General features: G+C 41.9%; 2 protein-coding genes across 12 annotated transcripts in view; one reads left to right on the forward strand and one right to left on the reverse strand.

Annotated features, from left to right (window-relative positions):
* The first annotated feature begins 113 nt into the window (after window positions 1-113).
* Window positions 114-21,245, forward strand: LOC134861662 (regulator of G-protein signaling 22). 6 transcript variants are annotated; one of them, XM_063879051.1, is made up of 24 exons: window positions 124-217; window positions 307-335; window positions 423-485; window positions 1,255-1,437; window positions 1,524-1,609; window positions 2,128-2,312; window positions 2,420-3,101; window positions 3,249-3,410; window positions 5,771-5,933; window positions 8,569-8,685; window positions 8,839-8,940; window positions 9,953-10,147; window positions 11,359-11,451; window positions 11,546-11,712; window positions 12,500-12,662; window positions 14,674-14,838; window positions 14,963-14,989; window positions 15,667-15,732; window positions 16,327-16,485; window positions 17,714-17,893; window positions 18,177-18,356; window positions 18,453-18,596; window positions 18,835-18,931; window positions 20,356-21,245. In XM_063879051.1, the coding sequence occupies exons 1-24, from the start codon at window positions 196-198 to the stop codon at window positions 20,451-20,453; spliced, it is 3,528 nt and encodes a 1,175-aa protein (XP_063735121.1). In that variant the 5' UTR covers window positions 124-195; the 3' UTR covers window positions 20,454-21,245. The 6 variants fall into 6 exon arrangements, with proteins under 6 accessions (XP_063735122.1, XP_063735121.1, XP_063735125.1 ...); XM_063879055.1 differs by having other exon boundaries at window positions 16,327-16,470; window positions 17,813-17,893; XM_063879054.1 differs by having other exon boundaries at window positions 2,176-2,312.
* LOC134861661 (intermembrane lipid transfer protein VPS13B-like) overlaps window positions 20,805-22,192 on the reverse strand; it is a 325,581-nt gene continuing 324,193 nt past the window's right edge. For all 6 annotated transcript variants that reach the window (XM_063879045.1, XM_063879048.1, XM_063879049.1 and 3 more), the window contains exon 68: window positions 20,805-21,728. In XM_063879045.1, coding sequence (XP_063735115.1) covers window positions 21,480-21,728 — 249 coding nt within the window. In that variant the 3' untranslated portion in view covers window positions 20,805-21,479. The remainder of the gene's footprint in view (window positions 21,729-22,192) is intronic.

Raw genomic sequence — 22,192 nt, forward strand, 5'->3', positions numbered from 1 at the left:
TTTGTCTCACTGGTCTAGTTAAACTTTTACTGCCCCCTGTGTTTTGAAAAAGAGTCCACATCCATAGCAACCTGCAGAGTGTGTGTGTGTGTAATTACACCGAGGTTTCTGGCTCTCCAAAGTTCTAATGCGACTGCCTGGCTTCCTGAGAAGCTGGATTGAATACTGTGGAAATTTGTATTTTTTAAGTGAACAATGTATGGAGTCGTTTCAACAGGTGAGAACACAACATTTAAGACATTTCAATTGACTTTCTGAGATCTCTGGTTGGTTTTGTTACTTATATGTAACTTTGTGTTTTTTAAGAGTTGCCCAACCTTACTGCTGGCAATTTTGTGAGTATAAGTTTTGATTGTTGACATTTTATAGCTTAGTCAATCTTTTCATCAGTTTGTCCTTACTTTGCCTCTTTCATGTTGCAGGAGAACTCTTTGGCCTCTGATGAAGTATTGGCTCACTACTTCAATGATTTCTTAAGTCTGCCGGTAAAGTGGGCTATTCTGAGGTGTTTCTGTTGAATATTGTTCTCTAAACTCATTCACCCAGAGGTGGGAGAAGTACTCAGATCTTGTACTTGAGTAAAAATAGAAGTACTCAGATCTTGTACTTGAGTAAAAGTAGAAGTACTCAGATCTTGTACTTGAGTAAAAATAGAAGTACTCAGATCTTGTACTTGAGTAAAAGTAGAAGTACTCAGATCTTGTACTTGAGTAAAGTAGAAGTACCAGAGTGTAGGAATACTCTGTCACAGTAAAAGTCCTGCATTCAAAATGTTCCTCCAGTGAAAGTAGAAAGTACTCTCATCTAAATGTACTTAAAGTAGCGACAGTAAAAGTAGTCATTGTTTGATTGGTCCATTTCAGAATAATATCTCTGATATGTTTTATAATGATTGATCATTAAAGTGTTCTCAGAGCTTGTAAAGGTGCAGCTAGTTTGAATGGCTTTGTATACTGCAGGGTAGCTGCTGAAATACCCCAGGTGAACTAAGTCTGATTTAAGGGCTGATTATATTTACCATCATTAATCCTAATCTGTAAAATAACTAAGGGATTAAATACACGTAGTGCAGTACAAGTACACTATTTACCTCTGAACTGTAGTCGGGTTAAAGTAAAGTATAACAAACATTGAGATGTACAAGTATCTCAAAACTGTATTTAAGTGCAGTACTTGAGTACAGACGAGTGAATGATAGATGTACTTAGTTACTTTACACCACTGCCCTTCTTATACCCTTGCATCTTTCTTCAGTCCTTCCCAGAGGCTTTGCTGTACAACCCTCAGACAGGGCAGTTTGAACTGGTGGACAGGGCGGCTGAGCTTGTCTCCAGAAGAATCCGATCTGTCCTGCACCGCAGCAAATCACAACTCCTTACTGGAGGCCCTACAGCGCCGGCCAGAACCCCCCCAGTAGACAACCGTTACACTTTCTGTGTGAGTAATGAATAATCACTTTATGTGAAAATGATTAGGTGGTTAGATTGGGATTTTAAGATGAGCAGAACGTCTTTCCTCTGCAGTGCCTGGACCGAGAGCAAGGAATCCAGTGGATCCTCAAAGAAAGATTACCTTTTTTTCTCCTCAGCGATTGCTACAGTGAATACAGGTACAAGTGTCGGGCCATTTGTTTTACTACATGTACAATACAAATGAGGTTTACCTTCTTTGTAACGTTTTTATGTATTTACATCGTAATACATTTCTTTATTATAAATGAACTTTGTGTACATTTTTACTACATTTGATCAGTTCAAGGTATTTTCATTCTTGCCAGCCTCTGCTATAACCAGAACATTCTTGCTTGCTAACCTATATTTTAAAGAAAAGATTTGCCTCAATCTTTCATCTTTTCAAAGAATGTGTTTGTCATGATCGGCAGGGTGTCACTGCAGTACACTGCGGTTATTGTGTAGCTTTTCGTAGCACTACTTTTCTTTCTGCATCTTGAGAAAAGCCTCTGAGCCAGATCCCTGTTATTGACTGACACTCATTTATAACACTTAAACATTGTGTAACACAAATATCAATTGCCAAGTTTGGCAATTCCATTAACATTGACCATAAAAGAAAAGGCGAGGGAAAATTCTGCTCTCTGTGAATGTATTTTTTTCTGTTCTTTCCCAGACTAGCCAAGTTGTTGTTTGAGTGGAACCCAGTCTTGTGTATCCACAGGAGGAAAGGCGGTTCAGGTCGAACCCCCATGTCAGCCCCACAGCTGCATTTTTCATCCCAAACTGTGAAGGAAAACAACAAAGCATTAAAGGTCCTAACATGCTCATATTCTCAAGAGAACCGTTCAGCAAAACAAGGTACAATATATCATTGTGAGATTCCTCCATGTTCCCTGCTCATGTGTAGGCTAGAGTCTATAGATACTGAGATACAGACTGTTATTCCCTCTTTTCTAACTTCTCAGGGTCAACGAGGAGGCTCAATGTTACATGTCTATGCTCTGACCACATCGAACATCTCAACACTAAATGCAGTGTCTCATTCAGATGTTCTGAGCAGAAGAACATATGTACGTTTTCTTCTTGTTCCTCCTATAGTCTTAAATGTGGGAAAAGCCCAAACCTACAGGGCACACAAACAGAGTGGATCCTGCACGGTACTGAGGAGAGAAGTGGGAAAAAGGCTTCTGAAGTGCAGCTGGAGGAACTGGCAGCCTCCGTGGTTAAACAGGTGCTGAACAATGCTCTGAGCCTGATGGATGCTCGGAGCCAGGCCAACACCTCTGATTGTTTGAGCAGGCCAGGAGATCAGACACATTGTAACAGCACACACAGATCCTGTGAACGTAGGGTTTGCATTCAGCATTTGGCTGATGGGGGCACAGAAAGGTTGGGGGGGGAGAAAGAGAAAGTTCAAGAAGGGGAAGAAAAGATAAAGTGGCCTAAGAAGAATAGTGAGGTGGGGAGAAGAGACAGAGACCAGGAAAATATCAATATGTGTTGCCTGGATACCTGTTGCTGTGGCAATAGACAAGGCGTTGATGAGTTAAAAGAGTTTTTGCGAGGAACGTCAGGAGAGAAGCTACTTAATCTCTGGATGGATATAGAGAGACTGAAAGCTGCCCAGAGCAGAGAGCGGAAGAACAGGTAAACAGCAAACCAGGACAACACTTTAACTGCTCAACTGCACTTGGGGGCAACTGACTTAAAAGCGGTCCCGGCTTAATATTGTAACATTTTTGACAAAACATTTAAAAGACAAAATAAAGTATCAAATGGTGGTGTCTTCATCAGGCACTTGGTCCTGATGAGGAGCCGGTACCTGGTGGGCAGCAGCCCCAGCAGCCTCACTGTGGAGCTGCTCTCCAGACTGGGACTCACCACCTCTCCCTGCTGGACAGAGGACAGACTGCACGCTGTCCAGCCCTCCGTCACAGAGGCTCTGCTCCACTACTGGTGAGACACACACTGCATAGCATTCTAGTTTCCTTACCTTAATCATACAGTATGTGTGTCAAGTGTTTACATACATGTTTTACATATTTTTGCATAAGAATGTATATTTTTTTTATCCACCTTTATATTCGATGTTGTATACTGTGAGTTTAGCCATAGGGTTACAGAATAAGTGTAAAGCTGGTCTGATAAAACAAACAATGTAGAGTGACAGTTTGGACTCTGCTGACCGTTGCATTATTTCCTCAAAGGTTCAGGTATTCATGGAGAGGATAATCAATAAATTATTTCGTAGTGAAAATAATGATATTTAAGTAAAATCCATCAGCTCTATCTCCACCCTTAAGTTCTAATAATTTGATAAAACTTTAGAGTACTTAACTTCAATTTTTGGAGGAGTTTTACTCAAACGAGTAAAGCAGAGCAGTGTAGAATACTCCCTCCACCCCAAAAAAGAAAAGAAAAGATATATAAAGCACTTGGTGTTTGGTAAATACATTTTTATTATTATTTTTCTCAGTTGATACCAAAAATATTTACAACAAACATAAGTTATACTTACAAAACACAAAGTAAAAAAGAAAAATACATAAAACAACTCTGAGGTTTTGAAGTGTAGTTAGTTTGATTCTAGGCTTTTTCCTTTTTCAATAAAATGTGTTCTGAGAGGAGAAGCAGCCCAGGGGAGGGTTAACGGGGGTCATGGCAAAAAGGAAGTTAATGCTTAGCAGACTTTTCATTTGGATCTTTGAGATGTGGCCAGTCTAGAAGAGTGGATTTTATTCCATCCAGGTCTTCTTTAATGTTTTATAATAATGGGGTGTGATTTCATTTGAATAATTCATTTTCTTCATAGATACATTGATTCCAAGGTATTTATGGATTTAGTTGTGTGTGTGTACCCTCGGCATCTCAGTTAAAAGGGTTAAGAGGCAGAATCTCAGATTGAGACCAATTAATGGAGGAGCCAGAAACCTTGCCAAAGCTGTCTATCAGATTGTGGACTGACGGGAGGGATGTTGATGCTTTCGTTATAAAGCATAATATCCTCGGTGTAAATTTGATGGTGCGGTGAATTGTTTTGAGGCCTGAAATGCTGTCATTCTGTCCTATGGCTGAAGCGAGTGGTTACATAAAGAGTACAGAGTAATGGTGATAATGCGCATCCGTGCCTCTGTTCAGGAGGAATAATTGAGATAGTTTTCCATTGGTGTTTAAACATGCTGATGGTGTGTTGCATAGTGTCTTAATCCAGTTTATGGTTAAGTGGTTCAAGGAGGTGAAAAGAAGAGCCACCCTAACCTATCCAACACCTTTCCTGCGTTGGGTGACACATCGATGACCAGAAGGTGATTACTTTCTGTCAGGTTTAGTTTTTTATAGATTAGTTGTGTGGAATATACTTCACATTTCTCCATTTAATGAAGCTGGTTTGATCCAAGTTTTGGGATAACAGATTCCAGTCCTAGTGCCGAAGCTTTGCTTATGACTTTAACGTCTGTATTTATTAATGATATAGAGCCATAGTTGGAGCAGTGTATGGGGTCTTTATTGGGTTTTTGGATAAGTGTGATCAGTCTTCATATGATGGGGACATATTTGGCTATGGTAAGTCTCTAATAACATTAGAATGATTATTGTCATCTACTGGCGTAATGTTAGATCTTTGAGTTTGTTGTTTTAATTGATTTACCAGAAATATGCCATTTTTGTTTCCGAATTCAAAATGTTGTGGATGGAGTCTGAGAAGGTTTTATTCAGGTTTTCGATGTTTGATTTGGAGTCATTCTGTGCTGATGTTTCTGTAGGCATTTGAGATGACAGGGTGTCCAGTCTCCTTACCTCCTGGTGTAAAAAAATGTGTTATCTTATGTCAGGAGAGTTGTTGGTTTCTAGGAAGGATGGTCATTATTTTTCAGGAGTATCATCATCAGTCAACATTGTGAAATGTACTGTTTATTTGTAGATGAGTGGAGAGGCCTGTGGCAGGTTCAGAAGGAAGAGTGGTTTCTGGGTTTATCACAGAGTTAGTATGCGCTCCTAAATCAATCTGTGAATTTGGAGTTGGCTGGTTTTGTGAAGAAGGAATGAAAAAAAGTGGGTGAGTCAGTGTTTGGGCCGTGAATGCTGGATATTGTAAAATCATTCTTTTAATGTCACCTTGAATGAACAATTCACCCTTCTGCATCTGTTACAGTGGCTCTGTGTGAAAATGGTCAGGCGTTTTTATTAACTGTAGGTTGAGCGGGAGGGCTGGGCAACCCATCGGGCCTTCAGCCTCGGTGTAGTTTTGTAGGTTCAATAATTTAACCTTCATAAGTATTCTGTAAATGTCCATTTTCACCTCCTTCTCCCCACAGGGTCCCTCGGTTCTGGACGTCCCACTGCGCCAGGGCAGAGCACGAAGACCCCCCTCTGCTGGAGCTGTGGACAGCCTGCGGTGTTAGGCCTCTGTCAGACACTCAGCCCCATCATGGTTCCCCCACCACCATGCCCCCCTCCCCCAATTCCATCCATACTCAGGTGGAGTATGATGATTGGATACAAAACCATGTGGTGCATCCTGCTTTGGGGGTGGGGGGTCAGACAGGAGCTGCAGCTCTCACCGTGTGCTCTCCCACAGGGTGGATGCTGCTGTCCTTTACTCTGAGGCATTGTTGCTTTTGTACTAAGTGGGGCTAAAATGATCTGTTGATTAATCAGGATAAATTAGGGTCATTTGATTAAAAAAACAAACAATAATTTACAGGATTTGCTGCATTCTCTGTTTGCATCATTATATGTTGATACACTGCCTGGCCTAAAAAAGGTCACACACTCTAATATTCGTTGGACCGCCTTTAGCTTTGATTACGGCATGCATTTGCTGTGGTATCGTTTCCACAAGCTTCTGCAATGTCACAACATGTATTTCTGCCTTGCATTAATTTTTCGCCAAGATCATGTATTGATGACGGGAGATTCGGACCACTGCGCAAAGTCTTCTCCAGGACATCCCAAAGTTTCTCAATCAGGTTCAGATCTGGACTCTGTGGTGGCCAATCCATGTGTGAAAATGATGTCTCATGCTCCCTGAACCACTCTTTCACAATTTGAGCCCGATGGATCCTGGCATTGTCATTTTGGAACATGCCCGTGCCATCAGGGAAGAAAAAATCCACTGATGGAATAACCTGGTCATTCAGGATATTCAGGTAGACAGCTGACCTCATTCTTTGGGCACGTGGCTGAACCTAGACCAGACCAACTGCAGCAACCCCAGATCATAGCACTGCCCAACAAGCTTGTGACCTTTTTTTCTGGCTGGGCAGTACAAATACAGTACTGTATAAACAATATATATATACAGTATCTCACAAAAGTGAGTACACCCCTCACATTTTTGTAAATATGTTATTAAATCTTTTCATGGGACAGCACTGAAGATATGACACTTTGATACAATGGAAAGTAATCAGTGTACAGCTTGTATAAGTGTAAATTTGCTGTGCCCTCAAAATAACTCAACACACAGCATTTATTGTCTAAACCGCTGGCAACAAAAGTGAATACACCCCTAAGTGAAAATGGCCAAATTGTGCCCAGTGTCAATATTTTGTGTGGCCACCATTATTTTCCAGAACTGCCTTAACTCTCTTGGGCATAGAGTTCACTAGAGCTTCACAGGCTGCCACTGGAATCCTCTTCCACTCGTCCAAGACGACATCACGGAGCTGGTGGATGTTAGAGACCTTGCGCTACTCCACCTTCAGTTTGAGGATGCCCCACAGATGTTCAATAGGGTTTAAGTCTGGAGACATGCTTGGCCAGTCCATCACCTTTACCCTCAGTCTCTTTAGTAAGGCAGTGGTCACCTTAAGGTGTGTTTGGGGTGGTTATGTTGGAATACTGCCCTGCGGCCCAGTTTCCGAAGGGAGGGGATCATGCTCTGCTTCAGTATGTCACAGTACATGTTGGCATTCATGGTTCCCTCAATGAACTGTAGCTCCCCACAGCCGGCAGCACCCATGCAGCCCCAAACCATGACACTCCCACCACCATGCTTGACTGTAGGCAAGACACACTTGTCTTCGTACTCCCCACCTGGTTGCTGCCACACACGCTTGACACCATCTGAACCAAATAAGTGTATCATGGTCTCATCAGACTACAGGACATGGTTCCAGTAATCCATGTCCTTAGTCTGCTTGTGTTCAGCAAACTGTTTGCAGGCTTTCTTGCGCATCATCTTTAGAAGAGGCTTCCTTCTGGGACGACAGCAATGCAGACCAATTTGATACAGTGTGCGGCGTATGGTCTGAGCACTGACAGACTGATCCCCCACCCCTTTAACCTCTGCAGCAATGCTGGCAGCAGTCATACGTCTATTTTCAAGAGATAACCTCTGGATATGAGGCTGAGCATGTGCACTCATCTTCTTTGGTGGACCATGGCGAGGCCTGTTCTGAGTGGAACCTGTCCTGTTAAACCGCTGTATGGTCTTGGCCACCGTGCTGCAGCTCAGGTTCAGGGTGTTGGCAATCTTCATATAGCCTAGGCCATCTTTATGTAGAGCAACAGTTCTGTTTTTCAGATCCTCAGAGAGTTCTTTGCCATGATGTGCCATGTTGAACTTCCAGTGACCAGTATGAGAGAGTGTGAGAGCGATAACACCAAATTTAACACACCTGCGAGTCACATGACACCGGGGAGGGAAAATGGCTAATTGGGCACAATTTGGCCATTTTCACTTAGGGGTGTACTCACTTTTGTCGCCAGCGGTTTTTTTGAGGACACAGCAAATGTACACTGTCATAAAGGCTGTATACTGACTACTTTACATTGTATCAAAGTGTCATATCTTCAGTGCTGTCCCATGAAAATATATAATAACACATTATTAACACATCATTACAATAGTGTGAGGGGTATACTCACTTTTGTGAGATACTGTTTATATATATATATATATATATATATATATTGTTTAAACATTTGAGATGTTACTCTTGGCTCTGGGAGGCTATAATGGGATTTCTTTGATTATATTTGCACAGTGTAGAGACTACATCATGAATCGTTGCATTGTCCGTTCAAGCAAAAATAATCCATAGTTTTCCTCTGTTTTTGATAAATGTGAATATTAAAGGATGTCTCCTCTGTGTATGTATTTCATCAGTTATATTCTAGCAGAAATATGGACAGCAGCAGAATGGAAAAGATGATCCAGGCTCTATGTGCTGACTCGTGTGCCGGCTTATACTTCACAAACTTCTGTGAACAGTCTGGAAACCAGGTACCATAGCAGCTCCTGGATAGTTTGCCCTTTAATCACATGTCCATCACACATTATCATAATGCACATTGAAATGTTATCATCCATTAACATCTAAAGTGTACATTTCTTTATTTGCTGTGATGACAGTCAGAGGTTGTGTTTTTGTGTCAGCTGTGGGAGAATGCACTTTGCTTTTGGACGGACCTGCAGCACTACCATGAGCTGTTCTATCAGGACGGACTGGACCTTTACAGAGTGCAGAGGGAGGCACAGGTCAGCACACACAAACAAGATCAACACACATGTTGTTCTGCTCACAACTACCCCAAAAGAACTAATTTAAACTGATTTAAACACAGCATTTACATTAAATATATGTCCCGGTAGTGGAATGGATCTAAAACTAATGTCAGCTCTTTAGCTCAATAGTCAAAAACTATGCTATGTGGAATCATAAGAAAATAATAGTATAAAAAACTATAGTTAGAGGTATTTTTTGTCAATTAAGCAAGTCCATACTTTATGGATTTTCAGAAAAAGTAAATTTATATATATAGTGTGTATTGGCATTCCAGTTGGATTGTGCTACACTCAATAGGATTGCTTCGCTTTGATAGCCAAAAAATTATTACACACTATTTGATACATCTAATCGTTCATGATGTCGTTACCTTTTCTTAAGGTTAATAAACTATATTTTACTGCCAATGCCAATTGTACAACATCCAACTCTTTTCAAAAAATAAAAAATAGCTGCGTTTGTGAAACTCATGTTACCATAGAAAATAAATCGAGTTGCATTTAAGTTGCAAGTAAAGAAGAAAAGAAAAATTCCCCGTTACACACACACACACACACACACACACACACACACACACACACACACACACACACACACACACACACACACACACACACACACACACACGCACACACACGCACACATGTATACACACCTGCTCTTGTTTCTAGTCCCATTTTACACTATGTCCTCATCACCCATTACTAAGTGGACAAATGAGTCACACACCCCCTCCCCTTAAGTCGGTCCACTCACCCTGAGCTACAACGGACCAGGGAGACCTAAGCAGTCAAGAAGCCCCAAACCCTCTTCCTTCAGTTCACCGAAGGAATGGTATTTAGATGGCCTTTCCATAGTGCTGCAACCAAGAGGGGTAGTGAATATTGTGCAGGAGAGCAGAGAACAATGGTGACAAGGCATGGAGAGGAAGTGATGACACTGTTATGATCTCTCCTCTCCTCTCCTCTCCTCTCCTCTCCTCAGCTCCTGTACTCCACATTTCTCTCCAGCTCTGCCAGGAGAAGTATTCGTGTTGATGAGGAGATCAGAACACAGGTGTATGACCAGCTCATGCCTGCTTTTGAGCAAGTGTTTGACAGGGTTGAGGAACACACACTGAAGATCCTGCTAGAGCCATGGACGCTGCTGATCAGCAGGGACAAAGAGTCTCTTCAGAAGGTAGCCCCAATACGTCCACAGTCGGATGCACTGCCCTTTCATCAGCGGAATGGGCTTCTAGTCTAGTTGCTAGCATAGTGAACTTGGAACTGTTAAGTACACCAAAGCTTTATGATAGAAATGTATAATGCGGGTCCCCAGCACATAGAAACGACCGGATGCTAACTTGCAGAAGTTACATTAATTCAAATGGATGGCATTATTGCCCTTGTAAACAATAGTTACATAATGGCTTGGCCGATTTGGACAGTTTTGATGTGGTTCTGGGGGTTATTAAAAATGCTGAGTTCATTTCTTCCAGTATCAAAAATGGCAGTTTTAATCAGAAAAAGGATATATCCCCCTCTCTGTGGGCTGATTTTGATAGGGTTAGGGTTAAGGGGTCAATTTGAAGATTTAGGAGCCTCTGGATCATTTGGATTAGGCAGACTGCCTATATTTTTGAAAATACAATTGTCCACACTAGAGATAATAATTTTCATATTGTGTTCTATATCCATAATGTAGACAAAATCAGCCCACAAGAGTACAAATATGGCCACTTTCAAGTTAAAACTGCCATTTTGAATCCTGATAATCCTGATAAATGGATTCAGCATACTCAATAACCCCCAAAACCAAACCAAAATTGTCCAAATTGGCCAAGTATTTTTTACTTCTGTTTAATGCCAATTATTTTAATTAATACAACTTACTAAATGTGCAAGTTCCTCCATATGTTAGTTAGCATCGGGCAGTGCTGGAGACTCATACTATTCAGTACATTTCTATCCTAAAACTTTGGTGTACTCAACAGGTTCGGGTTCATTATATGAACTTGACTAATCCTTAAGGAAGTCTACAGAACAATCATATTTTAATAGATAAAGAACATTTGCATTGCCATACGCAACACACACATCTGACAACTGCATCAATGAACATCGTAAAGATCAAAGTGATTAGAGTTTTTAATCATTTAGTCTTTAAAACACCTGCTAAATGACACAAGGTGAAGCCATAGCTGTGTGTGTGTGTGTGTGTGTGTGTGTGTGTGTGTGTGTGTGTGTGTGTGTGTGTGTGTGTGTGTGTGTGTGTGTGTGTGTGTGTGTGTGTGTGTGTGTGTGTGTGTGTGTGTGTGTGTGTGTGTGTGTGTGTGTGTGTGTGTGTGTGTGTGTGTGTGTGTGTGTGTGTGTGTGTGTGTGTGTGTGTGTGTGTGTGAGAGTTTCCAGGTCTTAATGCAGGAAGAGGTGCGTCAAGTGGACAGTCTGGAGTACAGGGAGCTGCAGAGTCTGTACGAGGAGTCACAGTCCCGACTGAAACAGGTTCATTTATTATATGACTTCAGTAAAGCCATGACCTCCTGTGGTGCCTTCAGTAAAACCACACCCTATTTTCTCTGCTGTGTCTCCTCTCCAGGTTGAGCAGTGCCAGTCCATGTTATTTCCTTCTCCTATTAAGAATAGGGCGCCTGATTCTTGGTCCCGAGTGTCTCCAAATCTTCATGGCTACCGTCTGGGTTCCTTACTTCGTCACCGCCAAGAGATTGAGCACTTCATGTCCTTCCTGCAGAATCACGATGCCAGGTGAGCATAATGAAGAGTTAGTATGTGAGGCGATTGTCCTTTCTCGAATTTATCTAAAGACAAAATCATCAAATCACTACACTAACATGCTCGATATTCACACTCGAATGAAATGAAGGCAGTATGAAAATGCACCGGAGGTTAATTGTTTGAAAGATATACAATATATATGTACAATGAAATGGAGGCCCAGTTTCAAACCGACCCATACACACTCACAGCTCAACGAGGCTCCCCTTCTTTCAGGTGGGGGCTGTAAATACAGAGGCAAGCTTTGGATGTCATAAACAACAAATCAGCACATTTTGGACAACAAACAATATAATAAAACCTAAATAAACCTGGGTGGCATTTCTTTTTTCTAACTCTTTTAGTTTTGAATCGGATATTTATGAAGGTTTTTGCAACAGTCTGCAAATATACAAACATTACAATCAAATGCACACATTAACACTTTTGCTGTCGAGACAGCACAAATTAAACGTCTCTTATTTGCCAACTTGACTAGTAAATGTTTTGTAAAGCTTTTGTACACCGTGTGTTGTGAAGGTCACAAACAGCGCTGCACACGGTCAGGTAGTGCTGGTGATGTCAGGACTGATGCAGACTGTTGGAGGGCTTGATAACCCACTCCCACTCCCAACGTATTGGTCTGGAACGACACTTAATGTCCACGCCAACATGCCAACAGAGTGTGTGTAGGAGGAGGTTGTTGGGGTCATTTTGGAATTGGGCCGTAGTTTACAACAATAACAAGATTGCTGTGCACCTTTGTGTTCTAACACAGTATCCATCTGACATGCTGGCTGGATCTGGAGCAGTACAGGAGGACTGCACAGACCGACACGGCTGTCAGACAGGAGAGGTCGTCTCATATTGCTACCAAATACCTCGACAGGAAGTACTTCTTTGGCTCAGACAGCCCTGCCTCCACAGAGCAACAGAATGATGTATGACAAGAGATAATTTGTTAATTTTATATGGAAAACAATTTTTCAAATATTTTGGTATGTTCACGTCTCCATTAGTGTTGGATTTCTTTGACCTTCCTGGAAAAAGCATTAGAGAAACAAAGTTCCCATTACACGACTATCCCAAGATGGGAGGTAACTCCAGCTGGGTCTCAACACCCAGATTTGATAAACAGAGGCTGCTGAGGCTGCTTTGGCATCCTGCAGACTTTCTGCTGACAGCTCTGACAGCAGTGTGTCGCTGGGAACTGGGGAAACAGAAAACATGGTTAGAATTAAAGCTAAAAGAAGGAGAAGAGTGTGGTTTGGATCCAGAAGTAAGAATGACAGTAGGATCAAATCTCTTCTGACATTATCGTCTGATATTAAGTTTCTGGATTCTAGGATTCCTGCAGGAGGCCATGCTGTGTAGAGCGAGGTTAAAAAGATGGGACACTGAGCAGTGAGCCATTTGTTCTCTTTGGAGACACCAAGGATGGATGATTTGTAGTTTTTATTATTAAACACAAATCTTAGAGTTACTGTATATGAGCTATGGGACAGTGGTTCCCAGCCTTCTTTGTCTTTCATGCCCCAGTATCATGCACCCCATTCAAATCACAAAGACATCACTGTGTAATAATTGTGTTTATTAATATTGATTTGAAACTGGATTTGCTAATTTAATTAAACTCTTAAGACATTTAAATGCAACCACATGAGCAGAAACCTAACAATTCAACCATGAATCCATTAAATGTTGCAAACTATTAACAATGTAACCATTACACTTACCTAAAACGTAAAAAAAGACTTCTCTGCAGGCTGGTTTACAAGTTCTCACACACAGGCAGTGTTCAAGTGAAAGGGCTAAAGGACGTGCAGGCACTGTGAGAGTTTAAGGCATAAATAAAGTATAATTAGTTTTATATTGGCTTTCATGACTCCTTACAAATAGCCAGCTTGTCTTCTTACATGGAGTCTACTAGGTTGCAGCACAATGTTTTACAGCTTAGAACAGGCAAACAGAGCCCTGGCTTCAGAGGCAACACCACAGTTCATCGAGACGCTCTGTATTCCAAAGTGAATTCCTGTCAGCTCCTGGTAGAAGATTACAATGCTGATGCAGGCGATTAAACGAAACGCACCACAAATTTTTCAAAATAGTTTTAAACATTTACGATAATGAAAACGAAACAACAATATATATCTTAGGGGAAGTTTTTAGACAATTTACAGCAAACATGTTACATATTATACCTTTAAAGAGAGAGTGTTGCTGTTGACATGACTTCAACTGTTGTGCATGACCCTGGTCATATTAAACCTTTATTTCTGTGGAATATTGAAATAATGATTATAACTTGCCATTCTCAAGCTTCTCACTCTGTGGGATTGGCTCTGGCTACTCATGCGTCTCAGCGTTGGTTCTTGTCTGCGTGAGGAAGGTAGAGACTAACAGCTTTACTGCTTTGGCCCTCCACTCTCTCAGTCAGTCACTCCCACTCAATGACTGCTTCTCTTTTCTCAAGCCTGTGTGTGTGTGTGTGTGTGTGTGTGTGTGTGTGTGTGTGTGTGTGTGTGTGTGTGTGTGTGTGTGTGTGTGTGTGTGTGTGTGTGTGTGTGTGTGTGTGTGTGTGTGTGTGTGTGTGTGTGTGTGTGTGTGTGTGTGTGTGTGTGTGTGTGTGTGCGTGTGTTTCATGTGTGCATGCCTGTGTGCTTGCATAATGACATGAGAGAAAATATAATAGAGATATTAATACATGCCCAGATTGATATGGGGACAGAAAGCAGACAGAAGAAATGAAGAGAACAGAAGTATTTTGGGAATGATGAAGAGCACAGCAGGAGTCAGGAAGCAGGGGATTCTGAGTCAGGTTTCCCAGCGTGGACAGTCCTATTTTAGCTTCATCTGTACTCGTTTGTTTTTCATGTTGTCAGACTGTAGCATTCGTATCAAACACATTGGCCTCTACTGTGTGTTGGACTTGAGCTTTTTCTGTGTGTGCAGTTACTGCGTCAGGCAGGTGGACTGGAGCGTCTGAAGCTGGAATGTCTCTCAGATCCTGTGGTTGTGGAGATCCAAGCCATCATCAGGAGTCACATTGAGAAGAACTGGCTGCCTCTGTTTCTGTCAACAGTAGAGTTCACAGAGCGACTGAAAAACCAACCAAAGGTGAACATCCCAATGTTTCACATGCAGAAAACAATTCTCTTAAAACCCAAGAACAAATGGCCAGACATTTTGGAAAATAACCTTTAAATGAGAATACTGATGCCACTCCCTCTGTATGTCACAGCGGCAGCTCGATCAGCCTTCTGCCATGGTAACTCCTGCCTTTAGTATTAACTAATTAAAACATAAACAAGCCACTACATGGTAACGCTTCATCTTTACATTGCAATGCACTCAACGTTACACATGTGTACATGATCAGGACTCAGTTAAAACATTTATTTGTGTTATAATTTTATGAAGAACCAACCCTGACCTGCAGACTCGCATTAATTCTGTTTCCTAGTGATTACTGCCATGATTGTGGACAGAGATAAGGGGACATTAGTAGCTGTGCAATGTGAGAAACCAAACCTCACCGCTGTCCACCGCTTTCTCAGGTTGCATCATTATGAACACACAAACCGCACCCTCCACAGCCCTGCTGCATTATGTTATCGAGTTTTCCATGTTTAGTCACACAGATCTCCCATTAGGTAATGAGAGGTAGACATAGTTTAACGTTACACTCGGGAGGAGGAGAGAGTGGACGCGTGTAAAGATGGTTAAGAGGATGATGAAGGAGACGGATGACATCAGAGAGGTAAAGTTCTCTAAAACACAGATGGGAGGAATAAGATCAGCCCAAGGGTGAAGGTTGGGAGGAGAGAGGGCTTTAGTTACTGCCAGGGACACAGAGCAGCAGAGAGCAGAGACGTGGGAGAGGTGTTCAGTGTCTCCGTTAATGCTAGTTGTTTCACTTTTAACCTGTGTGTTTCTGTGTGCTAGCCCCAAACAGCGGGCCGGCCCTTGCAGAACGTCTACTGGGGCGGCAGGAGGAGAGCAGCCTCGGAGGTAAGGAGAATCCAGGGGGAGCTGGATGTTGAATGGAGTAAAATAAAGCACGTGTGATTTAGTTCAGGATTTGGCTTCAACACTGGCTTCGTCAAACAACATTTTAGCCTTGTGGTTAGTTTTCCTAAATTGGATCCAGGATAAATAAGATTAAAGCATCAGCATGACTTACCTTACTTTAATAGTGTTGGGAGGGATTCCTTTGCGGCTCTGTTCCTTTCCTTTCATCTCAGTTCTACAGCAGAACACAGATATAAAACATGAGCATTGCAAGCAGGATGATTACAGGAAGTAGTTTTCATACAAGAGTGTTACTTATGTTCATTTCTTGGTCATTGGCAAAGAGCAGCTTTTTTGAATAAAGCAGAGTGTCATTATCTCAGTTTCTGTGAGCTCATAGGCCGCAGATAATCTTTCCTGCTTTTGTTCCGGAGTACACTGTACTGTTTCATCCACGGCATGCACATTTGTAAGGGTTTGCTATACCATTTACACACGAGTAGGTTATTATATCCATTTAATATTTCCCTGAGGAAATGAGCTAACAGTTTCCAGTTTCGTTACAAACATTTCTTCTCGGCTGTGTGTCTGCAGGCGGGGGGCTTGTGGATGAGTTCCTCCAAAGAGATTCTGCTCTTTCGACGGATCCTCCTCGACCCCAACAACTGTATGCGGTTCCAGCACTTTGTGTCTCTGAAGGGAGACTTCCTAGAAAAAGATGTGCTCTTTTGGCTAGAGGTGCAAAGATATAAGGTAAAATCTGAGATCTTTGTGTCATTCCACTTGCTCTCACTTCCTGTGTGCCTCCATATTATCTATCAACTATAAGGAAATCCAAACAGTAACTTGGAGATCCCTGTAAGTCTGTGCAGAATGAGGGGAACGTTTGTCTGAGTGAATCTTACTTTAAGACTTGAGCAGGATTTGACCCCACAACTTTAGAGCTCATTATGGTCTAATATGCAACGTAAGAGAGCTGAAACCTCCAGGTAAACATGTTAATGAGTCCTGAGGCCTGTACGACGAAGCCAGTCCAACAGACCCTGGATATCTCTGCGTTATCTGGCTTAACTAAACCTATCAACCGAGATTTCGCTAAGCGGTCCTACGACGCTGGTTATCAACTCAGTCAACCCAGGGTTTCTCTCTCCGGCTGAGAGCGTGTTCACGTAAAAGGGGCGGGGTTAGCAACATTTTACCATCACAAACCTGGAGAAGCGTACTGACAGTGGAGCGTCAAACTTCATGAATAAAAAGTAAACAAATGTCAGACAAATAAGAAGTTACACTTTAAACATCCATGGTTAAAACTTAATCCAGCCACACAGCTGCAGGGAACTGCTGTTAAAAAAAACAAAAAACTACAGAGTGTTTGAATGTATACATTAACAGGTTTATGATATCATAAATCACATGATACGAGTGGATCTGACTTTAATTACACTTGAGTATTTTAGTACACATTGTTTTGGTGGAAAATCCATATCAGTATATTTGCAATTTTGTATCTTAACACGTGCTTGGGGCAGAAATGTAAATGTTTCATAACCTGCGCTCGCTAAGTGTTAATATCAAGGCGTCTGCGATCAGATTTCTTCTCACAAACTCAGCTTGTCTGTTTCATAAGGACTACATGAGTGTGATTTGATTGGTATTGTCCTAAACATAGGCAAAAGACAGTCATTAGATTTGTGTACATATTTTGCTGTACGCTATAAAGATTTGTTTGCAGAAGTCAAATCCAATTTTTCCAATGGAGACCAAGTTCAAGAGAAAAATACACATTCAGACGCTTCAAATGTAAAATGACAAAAACATATCTTACTTGGGCAGATAAAATGTGTTTTTAGTATTACATGGAGCAGCCAATCAAGAAATGAAGAGGTTTTAAACCCTGTCGCACCTCAGAGCTAAAATGTCACCTCTGTTCCAGGATTACAGCACACATTTCCTCATCAGTCCCTTTTCTCCCTGTGTTCAGGACCTCTGTCACTCCCACAGTGACGAGGCCACCATCCAGCAGAAGATCTCCACAATCATAAACTGTTTTATCAACTCATCCATGCCCCCCGCCCTGCAGATAGACATCCCCCCTGAGCAGGCCCAGCACATTCTGGAGAAACGCCAGCAGCTGGGTCCCTACATCTTCAGAGAGGCACAGGTAGTGTGTGTCCAAGAGCACTTTGATTTTCATATTTTCCAGTGTTCAGTCTGCATGTGTGTTCCTTTCCTGTGTGTGTGTGTGTGTGTGTGTGTGTGTGTGTGTGTGTGTGTGTGTGTGTGTGTGTGTGTGTGTGTGTGTGTGTGTGTGTGTGTGTGTGTGTGTGTGTGTGTGTGTGTGTGTGTGTGTGTGTGTGTGTGTGTGTGTGTGTGTGTGTGTGTGTGTGTGTGTGTGTGTGTGTGTGTGTGTGTGTGTGTGTGTGTGTGTGTGTGTGTGTGTGTAGATGTCAGTGTTCAGCGCACTGCTGAAGTTGTGGCCTGAGTTTCGAGAGCTGAGCAGTAGTGTCCACGAGGAGCAACTTCTTCCTCTACTGCAGGAGAAACAAGTCCAACATAAAGCCAGAGTCAGGAGACAGAGGAGGAAAGAGGAGGAGGAAGAAGAGGAAGATAGGAAGATATCTCAGGTACTGAGGGGATAAAGTATAAGACAAATGTGATTATACAACTCCATAGTTGGTTGGCTGGTGAACAGCTAATTGAGTCTGACTTCACTTCTTCAGGAAGACTTGGAGAGACCAGAGTCCAGTTTTAGAGAGGAGGAAGAGACAGACGAAGAAGATGATATAGAACAAGGACAAGAGAGAAGATATGTAACACAAGAGTGGAGGAAATCGAGCAGGGTGCTGCTGACCCCCACACTGCCGGTAAGAACGTTCAGATAGAGGAAACATCACGCATGCAGAAATCAAATGTATCGTATGAAGCGAGCCAAACCAAATCATTGTCCTTTCATTGCTGTCTGACATCATAACATATTCAAATAAAAACGCCAGTGATGAGGGCAAGGCCTCGTTTGGTCTAACCACAGACTATAAAGGAGAAACTTGATCACCTAATTGAAGCACTTCTCTAATCACTGGATTTCTGGAAATGTTCTTTCAGTTGTCGTGGTCCTACTCCAAGTACATGGCGGCTCTGAGGAGAGAGGAGGTGCTGCTGAGGAGACAGAGACAGCTGGGAGCCTCAATCTCTGCCTCAGGTACACACACACACATGCATACACACACACACATGCATACACACACACACATGCATACACACACACACACACACACACACACACACACACACACACACACACACACACACACACACACACACACACACACTCACACACTTTGATCCCTTTAAAACTCCCATGTCCAGCCTCACCTTCTCTCTGCTACTAGTCAGACTAAATGCAGGAAACCATAACGCTGGAATGACATCTAGCCTTTCCCACAGTAAAATCCAAGCTACATTTCCAAGGCTCCGATACCACTTGGCAGTGGAAAACAAAGCCTTGTCAAACCGTGCCCTTCCACATGCCAGAACTGTGTCAAAATGTCAAACTTGGGCCAAAACAGACCCTTCGGCCTGTCCATCAGGTGTCAGTGCAGCTCTGAGCCAACAATTGGATTTCACTGTAAAATATTTAACCTTACATTTATCCTTAATTACGTAATGTAAAAAGCTTGGTCACTTTCAACATACCCTGCATCATTGAGCTTATTGTGTCTATTTATTTTTCTGACATGTATATAGTCCATCTGCACTACTTATAGACTGGTCTAACATGATACCTGCACTATTTTACTCTAATTTATCCAACTCTGTTTAATTTTGCACGATTATTAGTTTTCCTTTCTTATTTTGTCTTATGTCTTATCTATGTTGTATTATTGAAGGAGCCCAGGTCCTAAGATTTTCCTTGCCATAACTACACTGTAGATACTGTGCACATGACAATAAAAACCCTTGAAGCTTGAACACTGCCCGACGCTAACGCAGGAGGTGCAACTGATCACAGATTAAAAAAACTAGTAGAGAGCAGTAGAGTCTGAGGACCATTAGCAAACCCGATGTCTAGAGCCAGAGTATTTGTCCCTCCTTGACCGCTGGTCAAAATCTTTGGGATTCATTTACCCAGTGATTTGAAGGTTGTTGATGTTGACACTTGAATTCTTTGTGTGATTCCAGTTCATGAGTTACTGATAACATTTTAGTTGTTTGGAAATGTGGTATTCAGTGTTAAGTTGTCTAATTCTAACACTGACTCGAAATGGACTGGCCCAAATGTCCAAACCAATGGCGGCATAGTTTGTGTGTGTATTATACACAAGTCACAGTATAGTATGTTGAAAAAGAAAGAAAAATGTCTGTATATTTATATTATATGTACTTATGTAAATTCATGTCTTTGTAGTGATCCTGAACAAAGCAGTCTCTTTTTACATCACCTTGATCACAGGGAGGGGGAGCTGAGGGGAATTTAGTTCACTTACAAGTGGATGCCACTAAATCTTACACATCAGTATTTAAGGCAAACATAACCCTTGTTATACTATATATCAAAAATCAGTGAACATAACCCAGAGACGTATACGAGCAGATGTTCACCCGGTGTCATTGACCTGTCTGCAGGATCATCCTCTGACTGCAGCGTCCGGTCGGCAGGCAGGATATCCAGCCGCCCCTCAGGAACGGACAGCAAACAGTGTGACCAATACAGCAGCAAGTGAAGAGTGACATAACAAGATACATACAAGCCTCTCAGCATATCTGGCTCACGTTTTACTGCAGAGGTTGTGAGAGCTTGCACCATGACATGAAACCTGATGGCTCTGACACTCATGGAGGAGGAGGCCATTATAAGGGCGTGAGGATTGAAAGCTGAGAGCAGAACTGCTACTTACATCTGGATGGGGTGGTAGTTTGAGGCTGGGTTTACTTATTATGTAAGAATATTAATTATAAACCTGTGTGAAAAACATTGACTAACCACTAACTTCAGTTAGCCTGGCTGCACATCCATCATGTATCATATTTCCTAGTTTCACCTTCTGAGTGTACAATGACAGAATAACACTTAATTATTGAAATGTTTTTTATTAAAATGATTTTCTATTCATATATTATCCATGTACATACATAAAAGGCATTAGACATAATCCTCACTCAGAGGAACAGCATTATAAAAGGCAACAAGTACATGTGCAGCATGAAGAGCTGGCATCCACGTAAGGTTACAAAGAACAGTGTTATTGTCAAACAAATATATTATATCATCTATTAAACATTTTGGTTGACAGCTGGGATCTCTAACATCAACATTTCTGTAATATTGCACTTAACGAGGCATGAGACAGGGACTACACTCTTCCTGCAGAGCGGAACCTCGCAAACTACTCTGTGCATCTACAGACGGACGCAATGTGTTCACTATACTGTAGTATGAACTCATTCAAATGTCCCAGTTTAAGAAATGTATTAACTTTAATGTATTTCTAAGATTAAAACAGTTTTTAATCCTTCTGATTTTCTCTGGGGTTTTTCAATATTTTCCAAAACACACTGCTTAACTAAGGTATAAATAACCAAGTGGACTTAGTTGAATAATATATATTCTTTTTAATTAACAACTGTTTTGCATAAATGTGTAGTTATATTTTCAGATACACAGCTCGGTGTATTTTAAGGCTTGATTTGGAACAAAAAGGTCAGGTTTATTTTGGTGCCAGAAGTCCACAGCTGTGTGTTAATGTGTGTTAGTGGAATCCGATGTGTAAGGCTTTGTTCTTCACCATCGTGAACTTGCTGACAAACACCTTGGCAAAGGCAGGATCCACCAGGTAGTGGTATGACTTGGTGACGGAGGGTGGGGGCTCTGCCAGCGTCACTGGGAGTTGCAGCTGCAGAGAGGCTGCAGAGGGGGACAGGAAGTGAGAGGATCGCAGGACGTAATCCACCAAGCGGCGATACTGCTGCTCCGTCAGGCGCTCACGCACGCCGTCACCCTGGGGGGCAGGATTAAAACATAATGTATACATGTGCACAAATGTTGATAAATTAATGCTGGGGGGAGACTTTGTTCTGGCAGTAACACTTTTGAGAGTATGTCTTTGATTCTGTTACTTCAGTCTTTCCATTGAATGTCAAATTGTCTTCAATCTAGTGTATCCTCTCCAACCGGCCATGCTCCTAGAAGTTGCTCCATCGCTATGATCCCCTGCCCCCCCCTTCTTGCTCCCTTTAGCAATATCGGTGCGCCTGCGTGGGAAAGTGGCCACAGACACCTCTGCTTCAGTCTGCGATTTAGAGCCTTCCTTTCTGATGAGCTGGATCAGCTTTTAAAAGGGCTTCAATTTCATATCATATATAAGTTCCTCACTAAAGTTTAGTTCTTTTTTCAGTTTACTGTAAAGAAAAAAATATTTAGTGGCAATAAGTTGTCTGTCAAAATGCATTCATCTGGAAAATA

This window comes from Eleginops maclovinus, chromosome 3, assembly GCF_036324505.1.
Source record: "Eleginops maclovinus isolate JMC-PN-2008 ecotype Puerto Natales chromosome 3, JC_Emac_rtc_rv5, whole genome shotgun sequence".
NCBI classification, from domain to species: Eukaryota; Metazoa; Chordata; class Actinopteri; order Perciformes; family Eleginopidae; genus Eleginops; species Eleginops maclovinus.

Bases quoted from the DNA above. Each gene is read 5' to 3' on its own strand.
- LOC134861662 (XM_063879051.1), top strand. From the start codon at position 196: ATGTATGGAGTCGTTTCAACAG. The intron at 2,313-2,419 runs GTACAATATATC...CTAACTTCTCAG, and splicing joins GAACCGTTCAGCAAAACAAG to GGTCAACGAGGAGGCTCAAT. The intron at 3,411-5,770 runs GTGAGACACACA...TTCTCCCCACAG, and splicing joins GAGGCTCTGCTCCACTACTG to GGTCCCTCGGTTCTGGACGT.